The following is a 25,695-nucleotide window of genomic DNA, read 5'->3' on the forward strand; positions in this document are numbered from 1 at the left end:
GTTCGTTATGTCTTCTCCTTTGAACTGGCTCGAATCTAGGGAAACTGGATTTATTGAGTTGGGGCAAGAACGAGCTGCACGGGCAAGATATAAAGCAAAGGTCTGTATGTCGCCGTGACTGGAGAATTGGTGAAAGCAGAGGAAGCGAGTAGCGACTTCAGCACAGTTTGGATTAACAAAACCGTTGAAGCTGCATTTCTGACCCTAGGCTACGGGACCTTTGAGGGCACTTTGCGCAGAGGCCACGAGCTCTGTCCTTGCGAAAGAACCTGCCGACAGTGTTGCAGAACTCAGCGAGCGATTGATAACCTAAAAAGAGTACACAGAAATAGAGCGAGAAGGATGTTAACTCAAAATGGACAGATGATTTAGGTCTCCAACCATTGAACATGTAACCAAGCTAAAGGTATTGCACTGTTGTGCTGTCAACCTGGGCGCTCTTGTTTGTCTATTTCAATTGATATGTTCTTTGTACCACCAAATGGTAAGGATAACAACAGAGCAAATTTAGTTAAATATAATCATACTGTATTCTTTAAATTTTATTTACCCATTATTCAAACCGTATTTGGATTCTGCTCCTTCACTTGCTTGTCCACTGTGCTTAAACCTCACTACCTTTCCTTGAAGGCTCACTTGTCCAACTTTGAAACTTCGTCATTCCTTTGACCACCAGGTTTCACACGCATTTCCACTCATGCAGTTGTTTACTGATAGACTATGCCAACTGATTGGGATGATCACTATGATCACATTGAAATGGCGTGCTGGCTCGAGGGCCCACCTGGCCTAGCTCCTGCATCCTCATATCCACTGCAGTTTATTTCCCCGATTGTCAAATCTCTCATTAAGAAACTGTTCCCCACAATTTAATCTACCCGTCCCTGTCTCTGTCATCCCAGACAGCTGAGATATTGCATATCATATTCAGTCGGTCACATTGCATTTGATGGCAAACCTGGGGTACTGCATTCTGGGTGCTCTGAGCAATGCACCCCAGGGATAAGGCATGGTGGATCCTTCCTGTGTGATCGATGATTTGTCCGTGGATTCGTTTGGATCGACAGTTCCCGTGTCCAGCTGTATCTCTCAGTCAATCAAGATTAGATGTTTGTGGGTGTCAGTCATGATATTGCAGCCTGCGATATGACTCCTGCCTGACCATGAGGGCGAATACAATACAATTTTTTAACTTCAGTGTTTGATAGAAGTGTAAATAAATACCTGAATGTTTATTTATTTTAGGCCAATGCGAGCAGATGTCAGAACGTATGAGATCATTGCATGAAGCAATAATAAAGTTGGTGAACTTCGCGCATGGTGCTTGATTCATGCTTCACACAGGGCTAAGCTGGAGAGGTCAGAATGGTAAGGGAAAAGTCACACATGAGTGTGGTGGGTTAGGCACAGACTGGAAATCGGGAGGGTTGGGTCGAGATGTCCGGAGCTGGAGCATTCTCGCTCTCCGTGTGTATTTATCTAGCAAAACTCTGATAATCATGGCGGCATGAGAGTCACAAGGAAAGATCCCAGTAATTAAGGAACGCAGAAGGTGAAAAGACACTTGTCAACATGAAGAACATAGTTTAGAGTGAAATTTGAAAGATAACAGTTGTAATTTTAATGAAAACGTAATGTTCCAATCTGAAACCAGAAGGGAACATGCTGGAAACATCAGCAGGTATGGCCAGAGGCCCTTTGTTGAACTGGGAAAGAAAGACAAGCAAGTTTGTTCTTCATTTGTAATACAGATGGAGAGAGAGAATGGTATATGAACAAAGTAATGTATTGTTGAATACTCTGTTGGGATGCGAATATATTTACTAGAAGAGCCAGGAGTAGTATAGCGATTGTTTAGGCCATATTCCCAAAATCTAGGTGATTGTTAAGGAGGTTACATCAGACAATTGATGAAGGCAGGGGTGGGAGAATCACAAGAGTGGTCCATTTGACTTTGACAAAGCTTTTGACAAGGTCCGGCACACGTGATAGCTAAGTCCCGAAAGTTTGGGGTCCATTAGGTTCCAAGATGTGTTTTGACAAAGTGGATGTGCAATTGGCTTGGTGAGAGGCGGAAGAGGTCGAGTGGTTGAAAGTTGTTTTTCTCGCCCCGCAATTCCTGCAACCAACACTGGCACGGCATTTACAACGTGCCGGACTTTTTGGTTGTTTGCCAAATATATAAATAACTTGGAACTACAATGGCCTGTGGTCCTGAACAGTAATTTGTATTGATGACAACAATATTGGTGGAGTTTCTTAGAAAGCGAGGATGTTGCCTAGCGATTACAGAGCAACATAGATATGCTTGGAAAGTGTGGGGTGAGCAGTGCAGATGGAATTTAATCCAGATAAAGATGAGGTAATGCTTTTAAAACGACCAGGGACCTTCATGGCATTGGGGTGTCAGTTGCATATTTAGCGAAAATAAAGACGACATTTGGATAGGGTGGTGACGAAGGCGAATGTAACAATTTGGTTACATTGTTACCTTCGTTAGCTGCGGTTATTGCGCATAAGAATTAGACATTGTGTTGCAGATGTGCAAGACATTGGTTAGGCCACGTTGGAATGTTATGTGTACATCGGTTTCACAACACACTATATGGAACAGATGATCTAGTAGCACTAGAAAAGAGTTTCAGAAACTGAGAACTAACAGGTGCTTCCTGAGTCCTTTAGCCAAAACAAAGTTCCTGAACCAACTCAGTACAGGGCCAGGCGCATCGTGGATGGAATGGATAATACAATTTTTTTGTCTGGTCTTTTTCTAGGGGTCGTCCACAGCTTTAAAAATAATGTGTCAGGCATTTACAACGGAGATTAGGAAAAACGTTTTTCATTCCAGAGAGTATTGGTGAATTCTGTGGAATTCCTCTGCCTCAGAAGGCAGTGGAGGCCCTCTTCCCTGGATGCTTTCAGATATATGTAGATAGAGGTCTTACGATAGCGGAGAGTCACGGGATATGGGGATAAGGGCCTTAACGGTGGTACTGCGAGTGTGATGATCAGCCTGGACATCGCGTTGCTACTGGCTCGGACGTTGGCTGATATGGGCCCTACTCTCGCTGCACCATTGTCTATTCTGCGTTCAGGGACCCTACTTCAGGTTTAGCCAGTGATGGTGCATAGGAATGGGGAGGGCTTTTAGTTCGCAAGTAGAGAGTGGAAAAGGCTGGGATTGGCGCTCATTGGCATCCAGGATTCTGATGTTGAGAACCCTGAAAGAGAACGATAAAATCATGAGGAGAATAAAGAGGCATCGATCACTTCACACTCTTGTTCCGTGGTGGGGGGGGTGGGGGCGAGGGGGGCTGTCCAGTCTACAATCCATTTGACCTCCAAAGGGCGCCTCATTGGTTTAAAATTGAGGGCAAAATATTTGAGTGCTGTGGAGGAGGTAATTTCCACACTACAGTGATGTATGGTATGTGAACCAGTCATCCTGCATAGGTGAAGAGAGTCAGCATTGGAAAACTCTTTGCCGATACATGGATTGGAAAGGTTTATATTTTCATTAACTGCTCCCTGACCAATCCTGCAACTTGTCGCCACCGCCGTTCGGATGAAGATCTTCTTGTACAGAGCCCTAGTGAGTTAGACACCACACCTAGAGTATTGTGTGCAGTTTTTGGTCCCCTAATTTGGGAGGAAGGGACATCTATACTATTACTAAAAACTCTCATCTTGACCGCTCTCCTGGTCTGCGTTGTATAAACATTTGCGGCAAAAAACGATCCCCCATAGTGCTACGACGATTTTTCGCAGCACCGTTACTCACCATTCTCCCTCCTGCTGCAAGTCAAATATAATTTTGTTCCGATCGGTGAAATAGTACCAAAAGTTATGAAGGTATAAAAAATCGTAAAAACTCCGCCCCCTTCCAGAACCCGCTGTCAATAACGCGGCGAGGAGAATAAAAAGCTGAAGTGGCGGAGGTGTAGCCATTCGGCCCCCTTCGAGCCAGCACCGCCATTCAATGTGATCATGGCTGATATCATCCCGAATCAGTACCCCGCCGTTCCTGCCTTCTCCCCATATCCCATGACTCTGCTATTTTTAAGAGCCCTGTCTAGCTCTCTCTTGAAAGCATCCAGAGAACCGGCCTCCACCGCTCTCTGAGGCAGAGAATTCCACAGACTCACAACTCTCTGGGTGAAAAAGTGTTTCCTCGTCTCCGTTCTAAATGGCTTATCCCTTATTCTTAAACTGTGGTCCCCTGGTTCTGGATTCTCCTCCCAACATCGGGAACATTGTTTCCTACCAAAAGCTGAGGCTGCGGGTGAGCAGAGCCCCCCTCCCCCACACCCCCTGCCATTGGGGAATGGGTTGCATTGTATACTTCGGAGTTTAGAAGGATGAGAGTGAAATCTTATTGAAACATAGAAGATTATTAAGGGCTTTGACACACTAGAGGGCAGGAAACAATGTTTCCCCGATGTTGGGAGGTTACAGAACCTTTAGCCTAGAAAGCTAAAGCAGGGAAGTCTACCTGTTGATTTTTATGAATTTTATGAGATTGTTTTTTGATTCTCATCATCAGGAGAGTTCAGCAGACAAATGGAAGAAAAGGAAGCTTTGATTAACCAGCTGAGCCGGGGAAAAATATCATTCTCACAGGGAATTGAAGAGTTGAAAAGACAGCTGGAAGAGGAGAACAAAGTAAGTTATAAGTTCAATACCTTGAATAGAGTGTGATGGAGTCATCCTGCACAGAAACATTCCCTTCAGCCCAACTCAAGTTGGCATCATTTTTGGCATAGACATTGTGGGCCGCTGTTCTATGTTCATCCATGCCGACCAAGATGCCCCATTTAAACTAGCCCAGATATCTAAACATTTCATGTCATGGACTTGTGATATTATATTTCAATGTTGTTACAGTACCTGGCTCTACCACTCCCTCTGGCTGCTCATTTCATATACCCCTCACCCACTCGGTGGAAAAGGTTGCTGCCAGGTTCCCATTCAATCTTTCACCCCTCACCTTCAACCTATGCCCTCTAGTTCTTGGCTCCCCTACCCTCGGGAAAACAGCTGCATTCACTCTATCTCTTCCCCTCATGATTTTACATACCTGTAGGACATCACCCCTCAGCCTCTTGCACTCTAGATAATATAGTCCTGGCCTGCCCAATCCCTTCCTCTACCTGTCACTCGAGTCCCGGCAACATCCTCATAAATCCTCTCTGCGCCGTTTCCAGCTTAGTAGTTGCCTTTCCTACAGCGGAGAGACAAAAAACTGAACCCAGTACTCCAGGTGCCAGCCTTACAAAATGTATACAGTAATGAATGGTCCTGCACACAAATGTTGCATTTTGAGAAGTCAAACTAGGGCAGGACATTCACAGTGAATGGCAGGGCCCTGTGGAGTGTGTAGAGCCAAGGGATCTAGAAGTGCAGGTACATGGATCCCTTAAGGTGGCGTCACAGGTAGGTAAGTGTGCTCAAGAAGGCTTTTTGGTACATCTGTCAGGGTGTGGAGTATAGAAGTTAGGTTGTTATGGTACAGTTATACAAGATGTTGGTGAAAACAGCATTTGGAGTCTGAAGAAGGGTCTTGACCCGAAACGTCGCCTATTTCCTTCGCTCCATAGATGCTGCCTCAAACCCACTGAGTTTCTCCACCACTTTTTGTCTACCTTTTGAAATATTGTGTTCATTTCCGGTCACCCTGCTATAGAAAGGATATTGTTAAGCTGGAAAGAGTGCGGAGAAGATTCATGAGGATGTTGCCACGACTTGATGGTCTGAGCTAGAGGGACAGGTTAGGCAGGCTGGGACTTTATTCCTTGAAGTGCAGGAACCTGAGGGGTGATCTTTTAACCAGAGTCGGGGAATGAAGAACCAGAAGACAAGAGGGAAAATATTTAAATGGGAACCTGAGTGGTAAGTTTTCACTTATGGAATGAGCTGCCAGATAGGTAGTTGAGGCAGGTGCTATAATGACATTTACAAGACATTTGGACAGGTACATGGATAGGAATGGTTTAGAGGGATATGGGCCAAATGTGGGCAGGTAGGACTAGCATCGATGGGCATCTTGGTCGGCATGGTCAAGTTGGGCTGAGGGCCCTGTTTATGTGCTCTATGACTCCATGACTCTAACCCAAGAATAAGAATTTTTAAATTGAGTTTTTACCAGAACAGAACATATATAAATCATAAGTGTGGGTCTGAAGGGTGAATGGAAATTAAAACAAGTTAGTTTGAGGTGCCTTTAAGTTTCTAGCATGAGAGGCCAAGTGATGTGTGGGAACCAAGTAACGGTTAACTCACATTAGAGGGAAATGTGAAACTTGGCAGCAGTCGAGCTGAAGGGCCTGGTAGTTAGTCATTTCAAACTGTGTGTAAGTGAAAGGAAGGCGGTTAGAAACCTACTACATATCTGGTGCCAGACACAAAATGCTGGAGTAACTCAGTTATCTCTGGATATCCGGAGATGCTGCCTGTCCTGCTGAGTTACTCCAGCATTTTGTGTCTATCTTTGATGTAAACCAGCATCTGCAGTTCCTTTCTATAGATATCTGGTGCTCGCTCCTGATTGCAACTCACTACATATAGTACACAATGAGGAATTGGAGATAACCAATTATCAGCATCTGAGCCCCCTTCTGTTACCACCCAAACTTGCCCCACTCTAATTATTTGGGAATTATTAGAGCGTGATCAGCATCAGGAACTCTGGTTAGTTATTTCTCTCCCATCCATGGTGTAATAATTTATCGTGCTTCACTGCTGCTCAACACAGTGGGATCTCGTTGATCTTTGCAGCTCAGCATAATATTGAGCGATGGCTTTCGACCTGAGCCATCAAGAAAGCTGTTGGTAAATTATTTGCTCCATCACAAGGTAACAGTAGTGTTAGATAGCCATGAATTCATGGACAAAATGTGGTTGCTAACAGAACCCACAAGATTTCAATGAGTTTTGATTTTTTTTGTGCTTCCATTAAAGAGCAAGAATGCCCTGGCTCACGCCCTGCATGCCTCCCGCCATGATTGTGACCTTCTGAGAGAACAGTATGAAGAGGAGCAGGAGGGAAGGGCTGAACTGCAGCGAGCATTGTCCAAGGCTAATTCTGAGGTGGCGCAATGGAGAACTAAATATGAAACTGATGCGATCCAGAGAACAGAGGAGCTGGAGGAAGCAAAGTATGTGCAGACATCTTTAAAATTTAATCAGGAATTCATTGTTGCAATTGTACTCTCTGAGATTGTTATGTTATGGTAATATTTCTGATCTTCATGTCCGTGAAGGCAGGCACAGTGGCACACAGTTATGCTGCTGCCACACACCTCTAGCAGACCTGTACAATCCTAACCTTGGGTCTGTGCAGAGTTTATCCCTTCGAGTCTCTCTTCGACTATTGGGTGCTTTGGTTTTCCCTCAAATCCTGGTACTTAACTGGCTACTGTAAATTTATTATAGTATAGGGGAGTGGCAGGCAGGCTTGAATTGGTGGGAAATAAGTTGCGGAATGAGACTGATGTGAATGCTCTGAGAATTGGCATAGACTCGATGGATCAAATGCCCCCCTCTTGTAGCGACATATATTAAAATTCTAACTGTGAACACATATGAGCATTCAGACCGTTGTGCCAGGCCACCTCTTTCTTGATATATTCTCCAGTTTGTCCCATCACCCTGCTCTACCCTGCCTTACATTGTCCCAAGCTCCAACAACTTTCTACTCATTCTTTTCTGAACTGGCTTCAAATGAACAACCATAGCGCCTTAACACTGGTTCTTTGAGCAATTTTTTAAATTGGTGCCCCTCTGGTTACCAGTCCTTCTGCCCTTGGATTCTATTCCTTCCTAGGACGTTCCAACCCTCTATCAACTGTCTGTGGTCTTTTCTGCTGAAGGAGAAACTGCATTTTCTCTATTTTGTCTATTTTACCGAAGCCCTTCATCTTTGGTGTCACTCCTCTACACCCTTTCTCATAACAAAGAGGTTCACCTGATGGTATTCCACTACAGTCAGAGCTACACTGTGTGAGCTGAAAGCAAAGCCACAAACTCACCAGGCCCAGGGGAACATGTGTAGCAATGCCCTTGTTTGACCTTTACCAATGATAACTATCTTCATTGGGCATAGTTTTAACTCCAATCAATGGGATGTTTCCCCTTTAGTAGGGAGTAGGTATGATAATGACGTTTGAGAGGCTTTTACATAGGCATATGGATATGCAGGGAATGGAGGGAATGACGTGCAGGCAGAGGAGATTAACTTGGCATCATGTTCGGCACAGACCTTCATTCTGTTGGCCTATTTTCCATCATTCTTTCCCAGTATGTAAGACTCATGTTAATTGTTACAAACTTGTCTTATTTTCTAGAAATTCTACGTAAAGTTTAAGAACTGGGAGGTTATGTTTTAGCTGTACAACACATTGGTTAGATCACACACGGATCATTGTGCCCCATTCTGGTCATCAACACTATAGAAAGGTTGTGCTAGTGCTTCAAAGGGTGAATCAAAAGGGAATCACCTAGAGGAAGATTTGCTGTAATTACAAGAAGAGATTGGAAATGCTGGGATTGTTCTGACTGGAGTTCATGTGGCTGAGGGGAGATCTTACAGATGCTTATCAAATTATGAGAGTCATAGCAAGGGCAGAGAGTATTTCGAATGGCAAGGGTTAAAACGAGGGAACAGGTGAGAGGTGGCGGATTTAAAGAAGATCTGAACATTTAGAAGACATTTAGATAGGTGGATAAGAAAGGTTGAGAGGGATATTGGTGAAACACGAACAGATAGGACTAATGTAAATGGGGCATCTTGATCGGCATGGGCATTGGGTCTCTGTGCTGTATGACTCTATAAAAGGCAAGTTCTTCATTCCAAGGGTGGGATGTGGAACAAGCTGCCGTAGGTGGTGGCAGAGGCAGGCACAAGCGTTCTGTTTAAAAAGATTTTGGACAGGTGCATGGATCAGAAGGGACTAGATATGGGCTAAATGCAGAAACATGGGGTTAGGGTGTATCGGCATCTCTGTCACCATGGGCAATGGGCTGAAAGGCCCGTGTCCATGGTGTTCTACTCCATGACTGTGATTAATCTGATTGCTGATTGCAGGAAGAAGTTGGCCATCCGTCTACAAGAAGCTGAGGAAGCGGTGGAAGCAATAAATGCAAAGTGCTCCTCACTGGATAAGACTAAGCATCGTTTGCAGACAGAAATGGAAGACTTAACGATTGATTTGGAGAGAGCAAACTCTGCTGCCATTGCTTTTGACAAGAAGCAACGCAACTTTGACAAAATGATTGCTGACTGGAAGCAGAAGTTTGAGGAGACACAGTCCGAGCTGGAGATATCACAAAAGGAGTCACGTAGTCTGAGTACAGAGCTCTTTAAACTCAAAAATGCCTACGAGGAGTCCCTAGATCATCTGGAGACCCTCAAACGAGAGAATAAGAATCTTCAAGGTATAATAAAGCTACAGGTCTACATCTGGGATACAGCTTCTGTATCTTAGGCAAACTACAACATATATCAGCAAGTCCGTGGCATTGTGGGTGAGGTAGTGTAGATGCTGCTTGGAACTATCGGGATGAGCTTATGTGTGCAGTAGGAATTGTCTGTTTAATGAAGATTGAGGAAGTTATTATGGGGAAATTATATACGCTTGAAAATGAAAACATGTAATGTTCCAAAGAGGGAAAATTGACACGTTTCCTATTGTAAATTTAATATAAACTTACTCTTGTTAAATGGCTGGTACAGTAATTAATGAAATATTTTGTTGATTATTTAAAGCTAGTTCTTCAATTTATACAAATGAACATTGTCTCATAGATCTCAGAATCGTACTGTCCAGTAATGGGGCTTCTTGAACAATTTTACCGTGTTGAATGTAATGCCTACCTAGGCTTATCCCGTTTGCCTGTGTAGGCCCATATCCATCTACACCTTTCCTATACAACTACCTGCCTTTTAAACATAGTCTGCTTCGAACACATATTCAGCCAAGTTGTTCTAAATAACAACCATCGTCTGTGTGAAAACTTAACTGTCAGATCTCCATTAACTTTCTTTCTTCCCACTATAAACTTTCTGCTTCAGTGTTCTAGATTCCCTGTCCTTCAAAAATCTATCTTACCAATGCTGCTCATCATTTTATAAACTGCTATAGTCACCCCTTAGCCTCCTGTGCTCCTTTATGAAGAGACTCAATCTTTCTTTGCCCTTCATTCTTAAACAAACTGGTGAATATCTGTTGCATTCTTTCTATTGCAACCGCATCCTTCCATGGGTGTGGCAACCAACATTGTACACAATACTCAAATGTTTAGATTTAAACAACTTACAACATGACATCCCAAATCTTATCCTCAATACCTTGTGCTATGTAGACAAATATACCAAACATAGAGAGTTTTAAAAGAGTGACCAAAACCTCCTGTGACCTCATGGAAACCTTGGGTGGCGGGCAAGGTCACTAGAGGTTGCTGTTTAGGTCTGCGGCCCTTTACAAAGACCTCCTAGGACCTTGTGTCGACCATGCTGCGAGTACGAGTTGAGGGCAAACTGGCCAGAACTCGCGGATTAGGTTGCCGCAGTGGGACAGCCCCTTAACTACGTACAACTCCACCAATGATCATGGTGCAGCAGCTCCATAGATGCTGCTGCACCCGCTGAGTTTCTCCAACATTTTTGTGTACCTTCCACCAATGTTCATGTTGTTTGCAGACTTACTAATCAGACTACCTACATTCTCATACAGGTAACTTATATGCAAGACAAACATAGGTCCCAGCATCTATCTCTGCAGTACACCACTTGTTACAGACTTCCTGTCAGATAACACCCATCCACATCTATCCTCTGCTGCCTATCACCAAGCCAATTCTGGATGCAGTTTGCTGACAAGCCTCAGAGCCCTGCATTTTAAACTAATTTAAGCTCTGTGGAAGTGACTACTACAGAAGCATGCACAATAGCAATCTAACACTCATTTGGCCCATATCCTTCCAAACCAGTCCTATCCAATGTACCTGTCTAACTGTTTTTTAAACATTTGATAGCCCCTGCCTCAATCACCTCCTCTGGAAGCTTGTTCCGTACACCCACCACCCTTTATGTGAAAAGGTACCCCTCAGATTCCTATTAAATGTGTTCCCCTTCACCTTAAACCTATGTCCTCTGGTGCTTGATTCACCTACACTGAGCAAGAGACTCTGCATCTACCCGATCTATTCCTGTCATGATATACACCGATCTATCCCTCTCATGTGGGAGAGGTGTTGCTTGATTGGAGCTCAAACAGTTGAATAACAGATTGTATTGCTTGTGACAATAGATGAGATCTCGGACTTGACTGACCAGATCAGTGAAGGCAGCAAGTGCATACACGAGTTGGAGAAGTTGAAGAAGAACCTAGAACAGGAGAAGAGCGAGGTCCAGGGAGCACTGGCCGAGGCTGAGGTAGGTACACGTCCAAGCTCGAAATGAGGAAAATGGCAAAGAGAGAACAGCTTGAGTCGCTCATGCTCCTAGTCATGTCAATATTGGGAGTCATAGTCAGTCTTGCAGCATTCAAAATTTGCCTTGGCTATCCAACTTGCTTATCCAGCCATTCGCACTTGCCTGCTCCTAGACCATATCCCTCAAAACCTTTCCTATCTGTCTTTGAACCATTGTAATTCTACCTGCCTTTACCACTTCTTCTGGTCACGTGTTCCATATAGGCATTACCCTCTGTGTCAAGTTATTTTGAAAAAACCTGCCCATTTGCACCACAGATCTGGTGGCAGAGGATGATGGTGATCCGCCCGCTGTCCCACATTCTTCATTTATTCATTTTTCAGGATGTCGGTCATCATGTATTAATCATTCTTTGTTGCCTTTGACAAGCTTCCTTTGAGAACTGCTACAGTAACTCTTATGAGCAGACTTCAAGTACTGTTGGGTCGGAGGTTGCAGGAGTTAGATCTGGTAACAATGAAGGAATGGAGAAATGTTTCTAGTTTTGGGGCTGAGGAGAGGAGGCATCAGATAGAGGCATCCTATTTAGTTCTCTAATGCTTGCTGGCTGCAGAGGTTGGGAGCTACCAACTTGGCTTGACAGCTACCATCAGAGCAAGTTGTAAGTGGTGCACAGGGAAACCAATGTGCAGTATTGGTGCAGGGAGTGCAGGGTTACAGATGGGATAGCTGCACTATTCGGGCAGGCTGCACTGTTCTGAATGTTATTGAACATTTTGAATACTGCACTCAGCAGGTTGAGTGTATTTCACCAAGTTCCTGACTTCTAAATGATGGAAAGCCTTTGGAGTATCACTTCCCATTCCGTCCTGATCTGATATTTATGTGTCTGGTACTCTGGCTTGTGGTCAATGCTAACCCCAAGGATGTTGGTTACAAAAGGGATTTGGTGATGGTAATGACATTAAATAACACGGATAGATGCTTTTTGAAGATTGTCATTGCTTGCCTCTATCAACCTATGCTGCATTATGTCAAGCTTGTGCTTCATCAAACAAGAGGACATGATTTCAGAATTAAGGGACAGAAGTTTAGGGGTAACATGAGGGGGAACTTCTTTACTCAGAGAGTGGTAGCGGTGTGGAATGAGCTTCCAGTGGAAGTGGAGGCTGCAGGTTCGTTGGTATCATTTAAAAATAAATTGGATAGGCATATGGATGAGAAGGGAATGGAGGTTATGGTATGAGTGCAGGCAGGTGGGACTAAGGGAAAAAAGTTGTTCGGCACGGACTTGTAGGGTCGAGATGGCCTGTTTCCGTGCTGTAATTGTTATATATGGTTATAATTTGCTCATGAGCTGCATATTAAACATAGTGCAGTCATCAGCTAATAAGTGTGTGGTTTGCAAGTTCTTCCTGTGGCTGTGAGACTTTTCACCAGATGTTCCAGTTTCCTCTCACACCCCTTCGATATGCTTAAGAAGGAACTGCAGATGCTGGAAAATCGAAGGTACACAAAAATGCTGGAGAAACTCAGCGGGTGCAGCAGCATCTATGGAGCGAAGGAAATAGGCAACGTTTCGGCCCGAAACGTTGCCTACTTCCTTCGCTCCATAGATGCTGCTGCACCCGCTGAGTTTCTCCAGCATTTTTGTGTACCTTCAATATGCTGATAGGTTATATGGTCACTATCAATTCTTCTTAAGTGACAAAAGAGTTAACGGGCATGTGAGAATTGTAGTTGCTGGCTATAAAGAGATTGGACCTGCGTGGATATGCCCATTGGAACCAGCATGGAACCAATGGGCTGAGTGGTCACCCTCTGTGCCATTAATATCTGACCTGACAGGTATTTAAGAACATAAACAGATGGGGAAGATGCTTCCACTTGTAGGCATTCGCAACCAGGAAGCTTAAACTCAAACTAACACCATCAATAGGAATTTGGGAGGAATTTCTTTCCACAGAGTAGCAACAATGCAGAACTTGTGCCCATGGGACGGATGGCAAATTGAAATTCATTCAAATGTTAAAACCTATAAAACATTGAAGAATATTTGAATGTGGAAGTAGCAGCCTGCAGCAACGTGTGGGGAGTCTGGCAAGGTACAAGAGTGAGACGTGCCAGGGCAGCGAGAACAGATGGGCTCACAGTGGGTCAGCAAACAACACATGCTTTTCATTTGTTCCAAGGGTGCCCTTGAACATGAGGAAAGTAAAACTATGAGGATCCAACTGGAACTGTCACAAACCAAAGCAGAACTAGAGCGGAAACTGGCAGAAAAGGATGAAGAGATTGAATGTTTAAGGTGAGCGGGATGTTTTTGGCCCATTCTGTGGAATGTGAACCTAACCCGTCACACACGTGACCAGACGTCATCGCGGCAAGTAGCACATTCAAAAACGATTGTAAGAGATGAATCTTATTCATTGCTATTTACAGAACTATAATGCATGTCTGCTAAAGATATCAACGTTCTAGTAGCTTTTTAAAATTCACAGAGTTTGCAAGATGCTGCCGTGTGATGTCACACATGTGACCAGTCATATTTTACCTCTGACCCTAAACAAACATTGTCAGCATAACATACAAAAATTTCACTTGACTGAAAAAAATGAATCGTATATATAGTACAAAACAATATAGTTGTAATGCTTTCAGAATTACAAGAGATGCTTTCCACAATGTTTCATCTGTTAGGTCACACACGTGACTAAGAACGGGCCTTTTGTAGATGTATGAGTTCTATTGCTTGGTGTGTTAAAACAAATTGGTTAAGATGCTAAAACCTTAGGCCACATGGGGAGTATTGTGTGTAGTTCAGGTCATCCCATTACAGGCTTTAGAGAGGGTGCCAAAGAGATTTACCACAATGCCGCTGGATTGGGGGGTATTAGTTATAAGTAGTTTGCACAGAGAATGGTGGGTGCCTGGAGCATGTTTCCAAGAGTGGTGGTGGAAGAAGACATTATGGCATTTAAGCGGCTTTCAGATAAACATATGAAAATACACAGAATAGTGGGATATGGAGCATATGCGGGCATCATATTCAGCACAGATATGGTGGACTGAAGGGCCTTCTCCTGCATTGTATGGTTTTGTATTATGTATTATGTGCAGGGACAGGCAATTTTGACCAGGTTGAGAGGGAAACAAAACTACGTGATGGGAAAAACTGGAAGAACCAGGTTGGTGCAGAGAGAAAACAAATGCACAGGGAGTGTACCTGGGTGTTCTATGTGTGTAGTAGACTATCCAGGTGGAATAGGATATGTTGCACTTCTATTTAATGTTTAGCCTCACACTGACAATGGACAAGACCAAGGGCTGACAAGTCGATGTGGGAATGGCAAGATGAACTAAAATGGCCTGTAAGGACAAGATGGTTATTGTGGGCAGAGCAATTGATAATCTGTCTCCAGCATACTGTAGACCCCAAGATCAGGGGATTCCTGTATGTTCATACACACAGCTTTTGTTTCCTTTAAAAAAAAAGTAGTGCTATCATTGATTTACCATCCACGTCTATTGTCTTTTGATGGTCATTTCAGACGTAACCACCAGCGAGCCCTGGAATCCATGCAGTCAGCTCTGGATTCTGAGGCCAAGGCAAGAAATGAGGCGCTGAGGTTGAAGAAGAAGATGGAAGGAGATCTGAATGAGCTGGAAATCCAGCTGAGCCATGCCAACAGGCAGGCAGCCGAATCCCTGAAGATGCTGCGAATTGTCCAAGCTCAGATCAAGGTAAGTTGAACACATGGTGGGAAATGATCAGGAAACAAACACATGTAAACCTACAGAGGAATTCTAACTCTACCATTTAGTTTCATTCAGATTGTGTTATTTAAGATGCCTGACCCAGAACTCCAGGTCAGTGACGGTTATATAAATGTGTCTTCATGTAGGATATCCAACTGGAACTGGATGAAACAAGTCGACAGAACGATGATTACAAAGAGCAACTGGCAGTTGCTGAACGCCACAGTAATCTGTTGCTGGCAGAGGTTGGGGAACTACGGGCGGCTCTGGAACAGTCCGAGAGAAGTCGGAAACTAGCAGAGCATGAACTACTGGAGGCAACAGAGAGAGTGAACCTGCTGCACTCACAGGTGAAGAGTGGACTTGTGCATCTGACTGTGGACACGCATTTAATAATGAGCTTGGAAGGCTGCTGGTGATTAGAGAAAGTAACAATCTCTTCCTTTGCCTGTGTTTAGAACACTGGTCTGATAAACCAGAGGAAGAAGCTGGAAACTGACATTACCTATCTGAGTACTGAGGTAGAAGAAGCAGTACAAGAGTGTCGGAATGCAGAAGAGAAAGCTAAGAAGGCAATAACCGATGTAAGTATTATAACCATATAACAATTACAGCACGGAAACAGGCCATCTCCACCCTTCTAGTCCGTGCCGAACACATATTCTCCCCTAGTCCCATCTACCTGCGCTCAGACCATAACCCTCCATACCTTTCCCGTCCATATAACTATCCAATTTATTTTTAAATGATAAAAACGAACCTGCCTCCACCACCTTCACTGGAAGCTCATTCCACACAGCTACCACTCTCTGAGTAAAGACGTTCCCCCTCATGTTACCCCTAAACTTCTGTCCCTTAATTCTCAAGTCATGTCCCCTTGTTTGAATCTTCCCTACTCTCAGTGGGAAAAGCTTTTCCACGTCAACTCTGTCTATCCCTCTCATCATTTTAAAGACCTCTATCAAGTTCCCCCCTTAACCTTCTGCGCACCAAAGGCGTATTGAGGCCTCGATAGCGCAGGTTGTTTGATGAGTGATCGGATCACTGAGACATACAAAAATATCAATGGATTAAGAAGTGATTTCCTTAAACTGAAGAGTCTAAAGAAGGCTATGGTTCCATAATTCCCAGTGAGAGGAAGAATTATTTTACTCTATAGATTATTAAATTCTCTGTACCAAAGGACTCTGGATGCTGAGTCATCGAGTATATTCAAAGCTGAGATGCAAAGATTTTAGAATCAAAGCCTATTAGAAGATATGGGAATCTAGTTGAATCTAGCCAGCCATAATATGATGGACAGCTGTACAGACAGATAGGTAGATGGTCAGCCAAAAGATGAATGATGGTGGAGCAGACGTTCTCTTGTACATGAAGTCATACACCATTTACTAAAAAAAAAGGCCAGAGGTCCTTGAGATATATAAGGAGTGGGAAATATAAAATAAAATATTGGGTGCATGATGCATTCCAGTAAAACTGGCTGAATATAACAAACTTAACAGGGAAACAATGAGATTTATGAGAAGCTAATTGTAGTAAACACAAGGATTCCAACAATCTTTTATAAGCATGGAATAGTATGCAAGTTAGGGATGGGTGGATCAATGTAGTATTACGTTAGCAATGGATGCACAGAGAAGGGAGGCAGAGCTCAAGTACTACATATATGCTTTGTATTTATCTTTACCAAAAAAGATGCTGCTGTACAAATCTCAGTAGATGTAGGTAGTACAGATAAGGATGGGATGAAAATTAGATAAGGTAGCAATTGTGAAAGACTGGCTATGTTTATAGTAACATAGTCAAGTCACAATATCCAAATGGGATATATCCTAGATTTCCCAGGGAGGTGGCTAGAGGTGCAGAAAGGCTTTGTGATCTTGGGATCCATTGTTTGTAGTTGGTCCAGTTGGGGTTGTGGTCATGGAGAAGCCAGGGTCTGATGGCAGAGACTTGGAGTTCAGTGGAAGCAGGTGCTGTACTTTCAACATCCTTCCATCGCTTTGCTGATAATTGAGACTGATTAGTTAAGAGTGAAACTAAATGTATTTTTGTTGTAATGTTTATTAATAGGACACACCTGGGCAACTTTCCAACTTGTTAGGTAGATGCCAGTGTAATAATGCTACTGGAAACACAGACTATGGCTAATTCTGCAGATAGAGCTACAACATTTTAATGGCATTTGGTCAGAATAGGAAAGAGTAGAGAGATATCGACCTAATGCAGGAAAATTAGGTTAGTGAAGATGCACAATGCCTTAGCCACCATGACACTGATAGCATAGGACATAAAGGTCCAGTTTCTGTGCTTTTTGATTCCATGATTCAGATCTTCAGTAATGCAACTATTTGAAGTAGCAGGGGAATGGGACCAATGAGATCCATGGCCACCTTCCGAGACCCAACAATTGGAGAGAACCACAATTCGAAGGGCAAAAAGTGCGCCTTGAATTTTGAGAAATGCAGTCACAGAACAGAGACAAGGAGTGAAGCCAGCTGCAGATTTACAGAAGGCTGCGAAGGTTCCACTGCCAAGTTAACTTGAATTTGGATTCCACAAACTGTATTACAATATCTACATCAAAGATTATATTTATATAATGTGTACACATTAACAGCCATACAAGTGTAGGTAGAACCTCCAAGCCGTTAACCTACCTGTGGTTTCAGGTTCAGATAGTGGTTCTCCACTCAGCTGATTATTGTATCTCAAGTGATGGGTGGGTTATATAGACCTTCATGATCCACAGGTTCATGATAATCAATCATTATGAATTTCAATCAACCAGTGCCAGAACTTCAAATTTGTAAATGTTCCATTTGCAGCTTTAATAGTACATTAGTGACTGGATTTAAGTTTGTGGTTAATGGTTTGCAGGCTGCAATGATGGCAGAGGAACTGAAGAAGGAACAGGACACCAGTGCACACCTGGAAAGGATGAAAAAGAACATGGAACAGACAACAAAAGATTTACAGCTACGTCTGAATGAAGCTGAACAGATTGCACTTAAAGGAGGCAAGAAACAAATACTGAAGCTCGAGACCAGAGTAAGTAACACAGGAGGGGTGGAGAGCTTTCCACCCAATGTATGTGCTTCTGTGGCTCTGGTTTGCCAGGTGCAGGAACTGGCTACAGTTCACCTGGTCTTTGTGAAATGAGGCCTTGAGACCAATCAGAATCAGAGCATCAGGTAACACTAAGAGCAGGAAAGTTAACTGGGCAGAATCCTGACACCAGAGCATAGCCGACTCCCAGTCACAAGGAGTCCACATGAAGTCAGAGGACAGGAGTTTTCTGTGGCAGTGTTGGCAGTGGGGGTAGTTGGGAATTTCCACCTCATCCCTTTCACAGAAAGCATATAAAGTTCCATGCTCTGCACTGTCAAATATTAATTTTGGCTTAAGAATCATAATGTCATTTGACAAACCATAGTGAGCTCTGAAATCCAGGTTAATGCAGCTTCTGTGCTGGTGACTGGTAGATAACTGGGCCCAGTGATTACCTGGCATCCACTCTACCAGTCACCTGCCGTGGAATCTAACATTGATTTTTTTTTAATTGTAAACATTGTCGCAAAGACATCAGCTCAAGGGCCAGTACACCTGTGAGCTTTGTTTGGCAGCCTGTGAAAATTCTATGTTGATATCTCTCTTGGATTCACTCAGCCCAACAAGGTTGATCCATGTGTGTTTTACGTAAATATACAGGTGTAACATGTTCTTGTTGTGTCGAATGGATATTCATGCTTGTTACACGTGTAAACTTTCAATATTTCAGTCAGGCCAAAGGCAACCTTGGTGGAAGGAGGTCTTGTATAATTATTAAGGTGCTTTGATTCACAATAAGATGGCCCCCGTCAGTTCACAGTCAGACTCAGTTTAATCTATACAATTATTTCTGCATGTCACAATCCACTTTGAATGAAACATGGCCCCATCTGAATGTCGTGAGCTCCAAGCCATTTGTAAGTGCTTCCATGGCATTGCTATTCCAAAAGCCTTTAACCTGTGGCCTAGTCCCTTTATTTATTTAATTTAAAAAGATAGCATTAGGATCCAGGGTAGATTATCTGGCTGTTTGAAACTGCCCTGTCCTTCTCCAAGATCAGGATAGATTTTATACCTCAGTACTGTTTGTCCACTATCCCAGTTTCTCTCGGTTTTCTTGGCGTCCAGAAATCCTGGTGTCCTGATGGGGGTTAAAAATTTAACCCCCATCCTTCATTTCTTTGCCTTTCATATTAGTTAACTAAAGGTGTTAAAAGAAACATTTTAAAATCAATTTTCTAGAAAGATTATTAAAACTGCTGATGTCAGCGTGAGCAAACCCTGACTCATTTTCTTGTTTACCAGGCAAGGGAACTGGAGTCTGAGCTGGAGTCCGAACAGAGGAAAAATTCAGAGTCATTGAAAGGCCTGCGGAAGTACGAGCGGAGGATCAAAGAACTGTCCTACCAGGTACAGTAGCAGGAGAAATGGTGCTGAACCATGAGAATCTTCACCACCCTCCAAACTGTTGCAGTGTTTCTGTACAAGGAACCTAAATCAGTTATCTTTTCCCAACATCCCTCAGAATATCAGGTCTACTAATCTCAAATAAAAAATATTGCCAAAGATCTCACATCAAACTTCCTTACAGCATTCTGACAAGATGCGTTTAGTTTATCACTCCGAGCTGCAGACTCCCACACCAATGGAAACTTCCATCTAATCCATCACTGAATTTTGTGGAATCTTTTGGAATAGAGTTTCAAAAACTCAGTTCAGGGACATGAATGCGAGTAGTTCTCCAATTATCTATTATTCGCTGTGCACATTGGCTAACTGTTGCAAAGACTGCCTGGTATCTTGAGGGAAATTAAAAATTTGAAAACTTCCACAACTGCCTAAATTCTGATTTTATCTAATTATTCCCAAGTAAATTAAGGTTAAATTCAGGTTGTGTTTGGTAAACCAAAATGAAAATTCTTCCAAGTTTAAGAAATCGGAATCGACAGAAGATGGCGGTCTGTGGAAAATACATCAACGGTAGGTTTGAAATGCTAATGTACTCCTGCAGTGTCTGGCCAAATGCTTCACACCGTGATTCACTTTAGCTACTGCATTCCTAAACTGATAGTCCCTCCCCATTTGTCTGTTCCAATCACTAGTCTACCCTACTGGCAACTATTGTTTCTCTGGCCCCCAATTCTCTGAAAACAGAAAATACTGGGAATCCTCTGCAGATCAGGCAGCATCTGGAGAGGCGAAAAAACAGAATCAACAGAAATACAACTATAAAAAGGACCAGCCCGCAGAACCCTCAGGCCTGCTCTGGCATTCCCTAATATGATCACTTATTATACATATTTCAGGTTGATGATCTCCATCAGAGATCTGGACACAGAGTTGCCAATCCAAAACCTTAACTTGCTCTCCTCAATAGTTGACCGACTTGCTGACTACTTCAACATTTTTCATTTGAAATTCTGGTATCTGCATGTTTTTTTTCTTCACCTCAAACATCGACAGCTATATATAACCATATAACAATTACAGCACGGAAACAGGCCATCTCGGCCCTACAAGTCCGTGCCGAACAATTATTTTCCTTTAGTCCCACCTGCCTGCACTCATACCATAACCCTCCATTCCCTTCTCATCCATATGCCTATCCAATTTATTTTTAAATGATACCAAAGAACCTGCCTCCACCACTTCCACTGGAAGCTCATTCCACACCGCCACCACTCTCTGAGTAAAGAAGTTCCCACTCATGTTACCCTTAAACTTCTGTCCCTTAATTCTGAAGTCATGTCCTCTTGTTTGAATCTTCCCTATTCTCAAAGGGAAAAGCTTGTCCACATCAACTCTGTCTATCCCTCTCATCATTTTAAAGACCTCTATCAAGTCCCCCTTAACCTTCTGCGCTCCAGAGAATAAATACCTAACTTATTCAACCTTTCTCTGTAACTTAATTGTTGAAACCCAGGCAACATTCTAGTAAATCTCCTCTGTACTCTCTCTATTTTGTTGACATCCTTCCTATAATTGGGCGACCAAAATTGTACACTATACTCCAGATTTGGTCTCACCAATGCCTTGTACAATTTTAACATTACATCCCAGCTTCTATACTCAATGCTCTGATTTATAAAGGCTAGCATACCAAAAGCTTTCTTTACCACCCTATATATATGAGATTCCACCTTCAAGGAACTATGCACAGTTATTCCCAGATCCCTCTGTTCAACTGCATTCTTCAATTCCCTACCATTTACCATGTAGGTCCTATTTTGATTTGTCCTGCCAAGGTGTAGCTCTATTTAGAAAATCATAAAATGTCCACCTCTGCAGATTATTTCAGTTTTACACCAGTCTTGTAGAATGCTATTTGACTGACCTCAGAACAATGAGGATCACAGTTCACATCAGTAGATGCAAAGTGTTATACATTCATCCAAGGAAGGGAGATGTGGTTATAACCTGCCAAATGTTTTGCTCAGGGTGAGGAGGACAGGAAGAACATTGTTTGTATGCAAGACCTCATTGATAAACTGCAGCTGAAGGTCAAGAGCTACAAGCGCCAGGCAGAGGATGCGGTGAGTTGGCTGCACTTTGCATCTTTATCACGTTCCTGCACATTTCTGCCTCCAAATAACCAGCCTGCGTGTTTCATTACAGGAGGGAAACTCCAGCACAAACATCTCCAAGTTCAGGACCCTGCAGCGTGAACTGGATGATGCCGAGGAGCGGGCTGAGATTGCAGAATCCCAGGTCAACAAGCTGAGAGTAAAAACCAGGGACATCAAGGTATGAACGACAGCAGGCAGCCCCATCCTGGCTGGGTGGCCCAATCAATACACCAAGTGTGCGCAAGATCCAACGTATCTGGATCATTTAGTGTATTTGAATTCACCATGAATATAGAGTAGTCATGGAGACTGAACATAGGACAGCACTGGAACAGACCCTTGGGCCCAGTGTCTGTGCCAAACATAATACCGTTAAACTATTCCCTCTGCCTGCACGTGACCCATGTCCCTACATATTCACGTCTTACACTAGAAAGCTCTTAAACAGCACTGTCGTTTCTGCCTCCACCACCTCCTCTGGCAGAACACTTCAGGCCCCCTCCACCCTCTGGTGTAAAATAAATTGCCCCGACATCTCCTTTAAACCTCTCTCTCTTTCTCTCACACTTAAAGCTATGGTCTCTAGTATTTGACATTTCCACCTGGGAAATAGATCCTGACTGTCTACTCTATCTACGCTTCTCATAAATTTATAAACTTCTATCAGGTCTCCCCTTAGTATTTGATGCTCCAGAGAAAACAATCCAAGTTTGTCCAAACTCTTGTAGTCAATACAATTTATTCCTGGCAGTATTCTACACCCTGGCCAAAGCCTCCACATCCTTCTTGTAACGGATACTGCACAGCATATTCCAAATGCAGCCACACCAAAGAGCAATAAAGCTGCAACATTTCCTGACTCTGGCACTCAGTGGCCTGATCCATGAAGGCAAGCACACCATACACCTTGTACATGGAATTTAATCCTGTTAAATGTGATATGATGCACTCTGGGAGGATTAATGAGGATGCATGGTTCACAGTGAATGGCAAACGTAAGGCCATAGAGAACAATGACCTTGATGGACAAATCTAAGCACTGTTGAAGGTGGCAGCACAGATGGGATACTGATACACTCATGTTGCAAAATCTAACAGCAGTGATTATGTTTCAGAACAACTAAATTCTATGTGGGGTGGTGACCCCGACTCCAGTAACTTCTCATTAATACTTAAACAATGCCGCCTTTGTCTCCCTCACAGTCCAAGAGAGTTCAATGCAATGTTCAGGAACAGTGCCCTTCTCTAAGCATTTTGCACACATACAACTCAATATTGAATTCAGCATTTTCAGATAGTCTTTCTTGTTCCACAACCGGTCAATTTGGATGTACCATCATATCCTGTAGCAAGATGGATTTAACAGTGGCTGAATGGGAGATGACAGAGAGTAATGGTGGATGGTTGTTTGTCAGGTTGGAGGCCAGTGACTAGTGGGGTGCCTCAGGGATCTGTGTTGGGTCCACTGTTGTTTGTCATGTACATCAATGATCTGGATGATGGTGTGGTAAATTGGATTAGTAAGTATGCAGATGATACTAAGATAGGTGGGGTTGCGGGTAATGAAGTAGAGTTTCAAAGTCTACAGAGAGATTTATGCCAGTTGGAAGAGTGGGCTGAAAGATGGCAGATGGAGTTTAATGCTGATAAGTGTGAGGTGCTACATCTTGGCAGGACAAATCAAAATAGGACGTACATGGTAAATGGTAGGGAATTGAAGAATGCAGGTGAACAGAGGGATCTGGGAATAACTGTGCAGTTCCCTGAAAGTGGAATCTCATGTAAATAGGGTGGTAAAGAAAGTTTTTGGTGTGCTGGCCTTTATAAATCAGAGCATTGAGTATAGAAGTTGGGATGTAATGTTAAAATTGTACAAGGGATTGGTGAGGCCAATTCTGGAGTATGGTGTACAATTTTGGTCGCCTAATTATAGGAAGAATGTCAACAAAATAGAGGGAGTACAGAGGAGATTTACTAGAATGTTGCCTGGGTTTCAGCAACTAAGTTACAGAGAAAGGTTGAACAAGTTAGGGCTTTATTCTTTGGAGTGCAGAAGGTTAAGGGAGGACTTGATAGAGGTCTTTAAAATGATGAGAGGGATAGACAGAGTTGACGTGGATAAGCTTTTCCCACTGAGAGTAGGGAAGATTCAAACAAGGGGACATGACTTGAGAATTAAGGGACAGAGGTTTAGGGGTAACATGAGGGGGAACTTCTTTACTCAGAGAGTGGTAGCTGTGTGGAATGAGCTTCCAGTGAAGGTGGTGGAGGCAGGTTCGTTTTTATCATTTAAAAATAAATTGGATAGTTATATGGACGGGAAAGGAATGGAGGGTTATGGTCTGAGCGCAGGTATATGGGACTAGGGGAGATACGTGTTCGGCACGGAATAGAAGGGTCGAGATGGCCTGTTTCTGTGCTGTAAATTGTTATATGGTTATTAGCTCAGCTGTTTCCTCTCCAGATACAGACTGGCCTGCTGGGCATTTCCAGCATTCTTTTGTTTTAGATTCCAGTAACTTGTGCTCTACATTAAGCTTAACTAGCTTCTCCTATTTTGTATATTTCTACTAATGCGACTTGAATCAGTCATGAATGTGTTGGACTATCCAATCTCAAAAATGCTTCCCACACACTTCTTTTGAACCTTTATTCTATTCTAGTTAATACCATCACAGTTTACAAATCTGCCCCCACATCAGTTTTCTGAACATTCTTTCAAAAGTCCCGAATTGTTCAAGACTATAGACATTAATCGACAATCTACATCAATCCCATTTACAAACCTCTATTTTTCTAAAGTCCTGCTTTATAAATTCCAAAGGCCAAGAAAGTGGGTGGTGATTGAGATTATAACTGAAGTCACTCGGAAGTAGGATGAACCACCACCACTTGCACCAAGAGCCAGTGATGGCCATGCCCTTCCCATTTGCAGTTCAGCAGGGAGGCCACTGGTTCTTCTGTGTTCTAATGTGTTCTCTCTCTCTCTTCATCCACCCTACCCCAATGTAGCATGAAGAGTGAAAGACCTCGAGGATCATCCGACTCTGCAACCTCTGTTCTTTTGTTTCTATGTAGAGTTAGTACTCCAAATCCTGTGTGAATAAAGCAAATTGTGACAACTTCATCTTGGGGCTAATTCTTTCCAATGGAACCATTCCACCTCCATAATGTTCAGGACAAAGACCCATCATTTATGTATTCGCCTCTGTACTCCACAATTTGAAATTTGTAATAGAAAAAATTCACATGTGGTTAAAGGGCACATTGCCAGATTTTATTAAAGGTCATTTTTATACATTTTGGTTTCACCATGTAGAAATTACAGCTGTGTTTATACATAGTCCCCCCATTTCAGTGCACCATAATGTTTGGGACACAGCAATGTCATGTAAATGAAAGTAGCTATGTTTAGTATTTTGTTGCATATCCTTTACATGCAATGACTGCTTGAAGTCTGAGATTCACGGACATCACCAGTTGCTGGGTGTCTTCTCTGGTGATGCTCTGCCAGGCCTGTACTGCAGTCAACTTTAGCTTATGCTTGTTTTGGGGGCTAGTCCCCTTCAGTTTTCTCTTCAGCATATAAAAGGCATGCTCAATTGGGTTCAGATCAGGTGATTGACTTGGCCACTCATGAATTAACCTTTACTAGCTTTGAAAAACTCCTTTGTTGCTTTAGCAGTATGTTTGGGATCATTGTCTTGCTGTAGAATGAACCGCCGACCAATGAGTTTTGAGGCATTTGTTTGAACTTGAGCAGATAAGATGTGTCTATACACTTCAGAATTCATTATGCCACTACCATCAGCAGTTGTATCTTCAATGAAGATAAGTGAGCCAGTACCTTCAGCAGCCACACATGCCCGGCCATAACACCCCCAC

The 25,695-nt window shown here is 43.0% G+C and overlaps 1 protein-coding gene across 1 annotated transcript in view; it reads left to right on the forward strand.

Moving 5' to 3' along the window:
- Nucleotides 1-24,937, forward strand: part of LOC129707578 (myosin heavy chain, cardiac muscle isoform-like) — a 25,677-nt gene extending 740 nt beyond the window's left edge. Inside the window, exons 2-14 of the mRNA XM_055652725.1 lie at nucleotides 4,544-4,662; nucleotides 6,958-7,154; nucleotides 9,083-9,432; nucleotides 11,307-11,431; nucleotides 13,624-13,739; nucleotides 14,983-15,175; nucleotides 15,337-15,540; nucleotides 15,649-15,774; nucleotides 18,074-18,244; nucleotides 19,550-19,654; nucleotides 21,682-21,777; nucleotides 21,860-21,988; nucleotides 24,823-24,937. Coding sequence (XP_055508700.1) covers nucleotides 4,544-4,662; nucleotides 6,958-7,154; nucleotides 9,083-9,432; nucleotides 11,307-11,431; nucleotides 13,624-13,739; nucleotides 14,983-15,175; nucleotides 15,337-15,540; nucleotides 15,649-15,774; nucleotides 18,074-18,244; nucleotides 19,550-19,654; nucleotides 21,682-21,777; nucleotides 21,860-21,988; nucleotides 24,823-24,834 — 1,943 coding nt within the window. The 3' untranslated portion in view covers nucleotides 24,835-24,937. The remainder of the gene's footprint in view (nucleotides 1-4,543; nucleotides 4,663-6,957; nucleotides 7,155-9,082; nucleotides 9,433-11,306; nucleotides 11,432-13,623; nucleotides 13,740-14,982; nucleotides 15,176-15,336; nucleotides 15,541-15,648; nucleotides 15,775-18,073; nucleotides 18,245-19,549; nucleotides 19,655-21,681; nucleotides 21,778-21,859; nucleotides 21,989-24,822) is intronic.
- The last annotated feature ends 758 nt before the right edge of the window (nucleotides 24,938-25,695 follow it).

Source organism: Leucoraja erinacea, chromosome 21 (genome assembly GCF_028641065.1).
Source record: "Leucoraja erinacea ecotype New England chromosome 21, Leri_hhj_1, whole genome shotgun sequence".
NCBI classification, from domain to species: Eukaryota; Metazoa; Chordata; class Chondrichthyes; order Rajiformes; family Rajidae; genus Leucoraja; species Leucoraja erinaceus.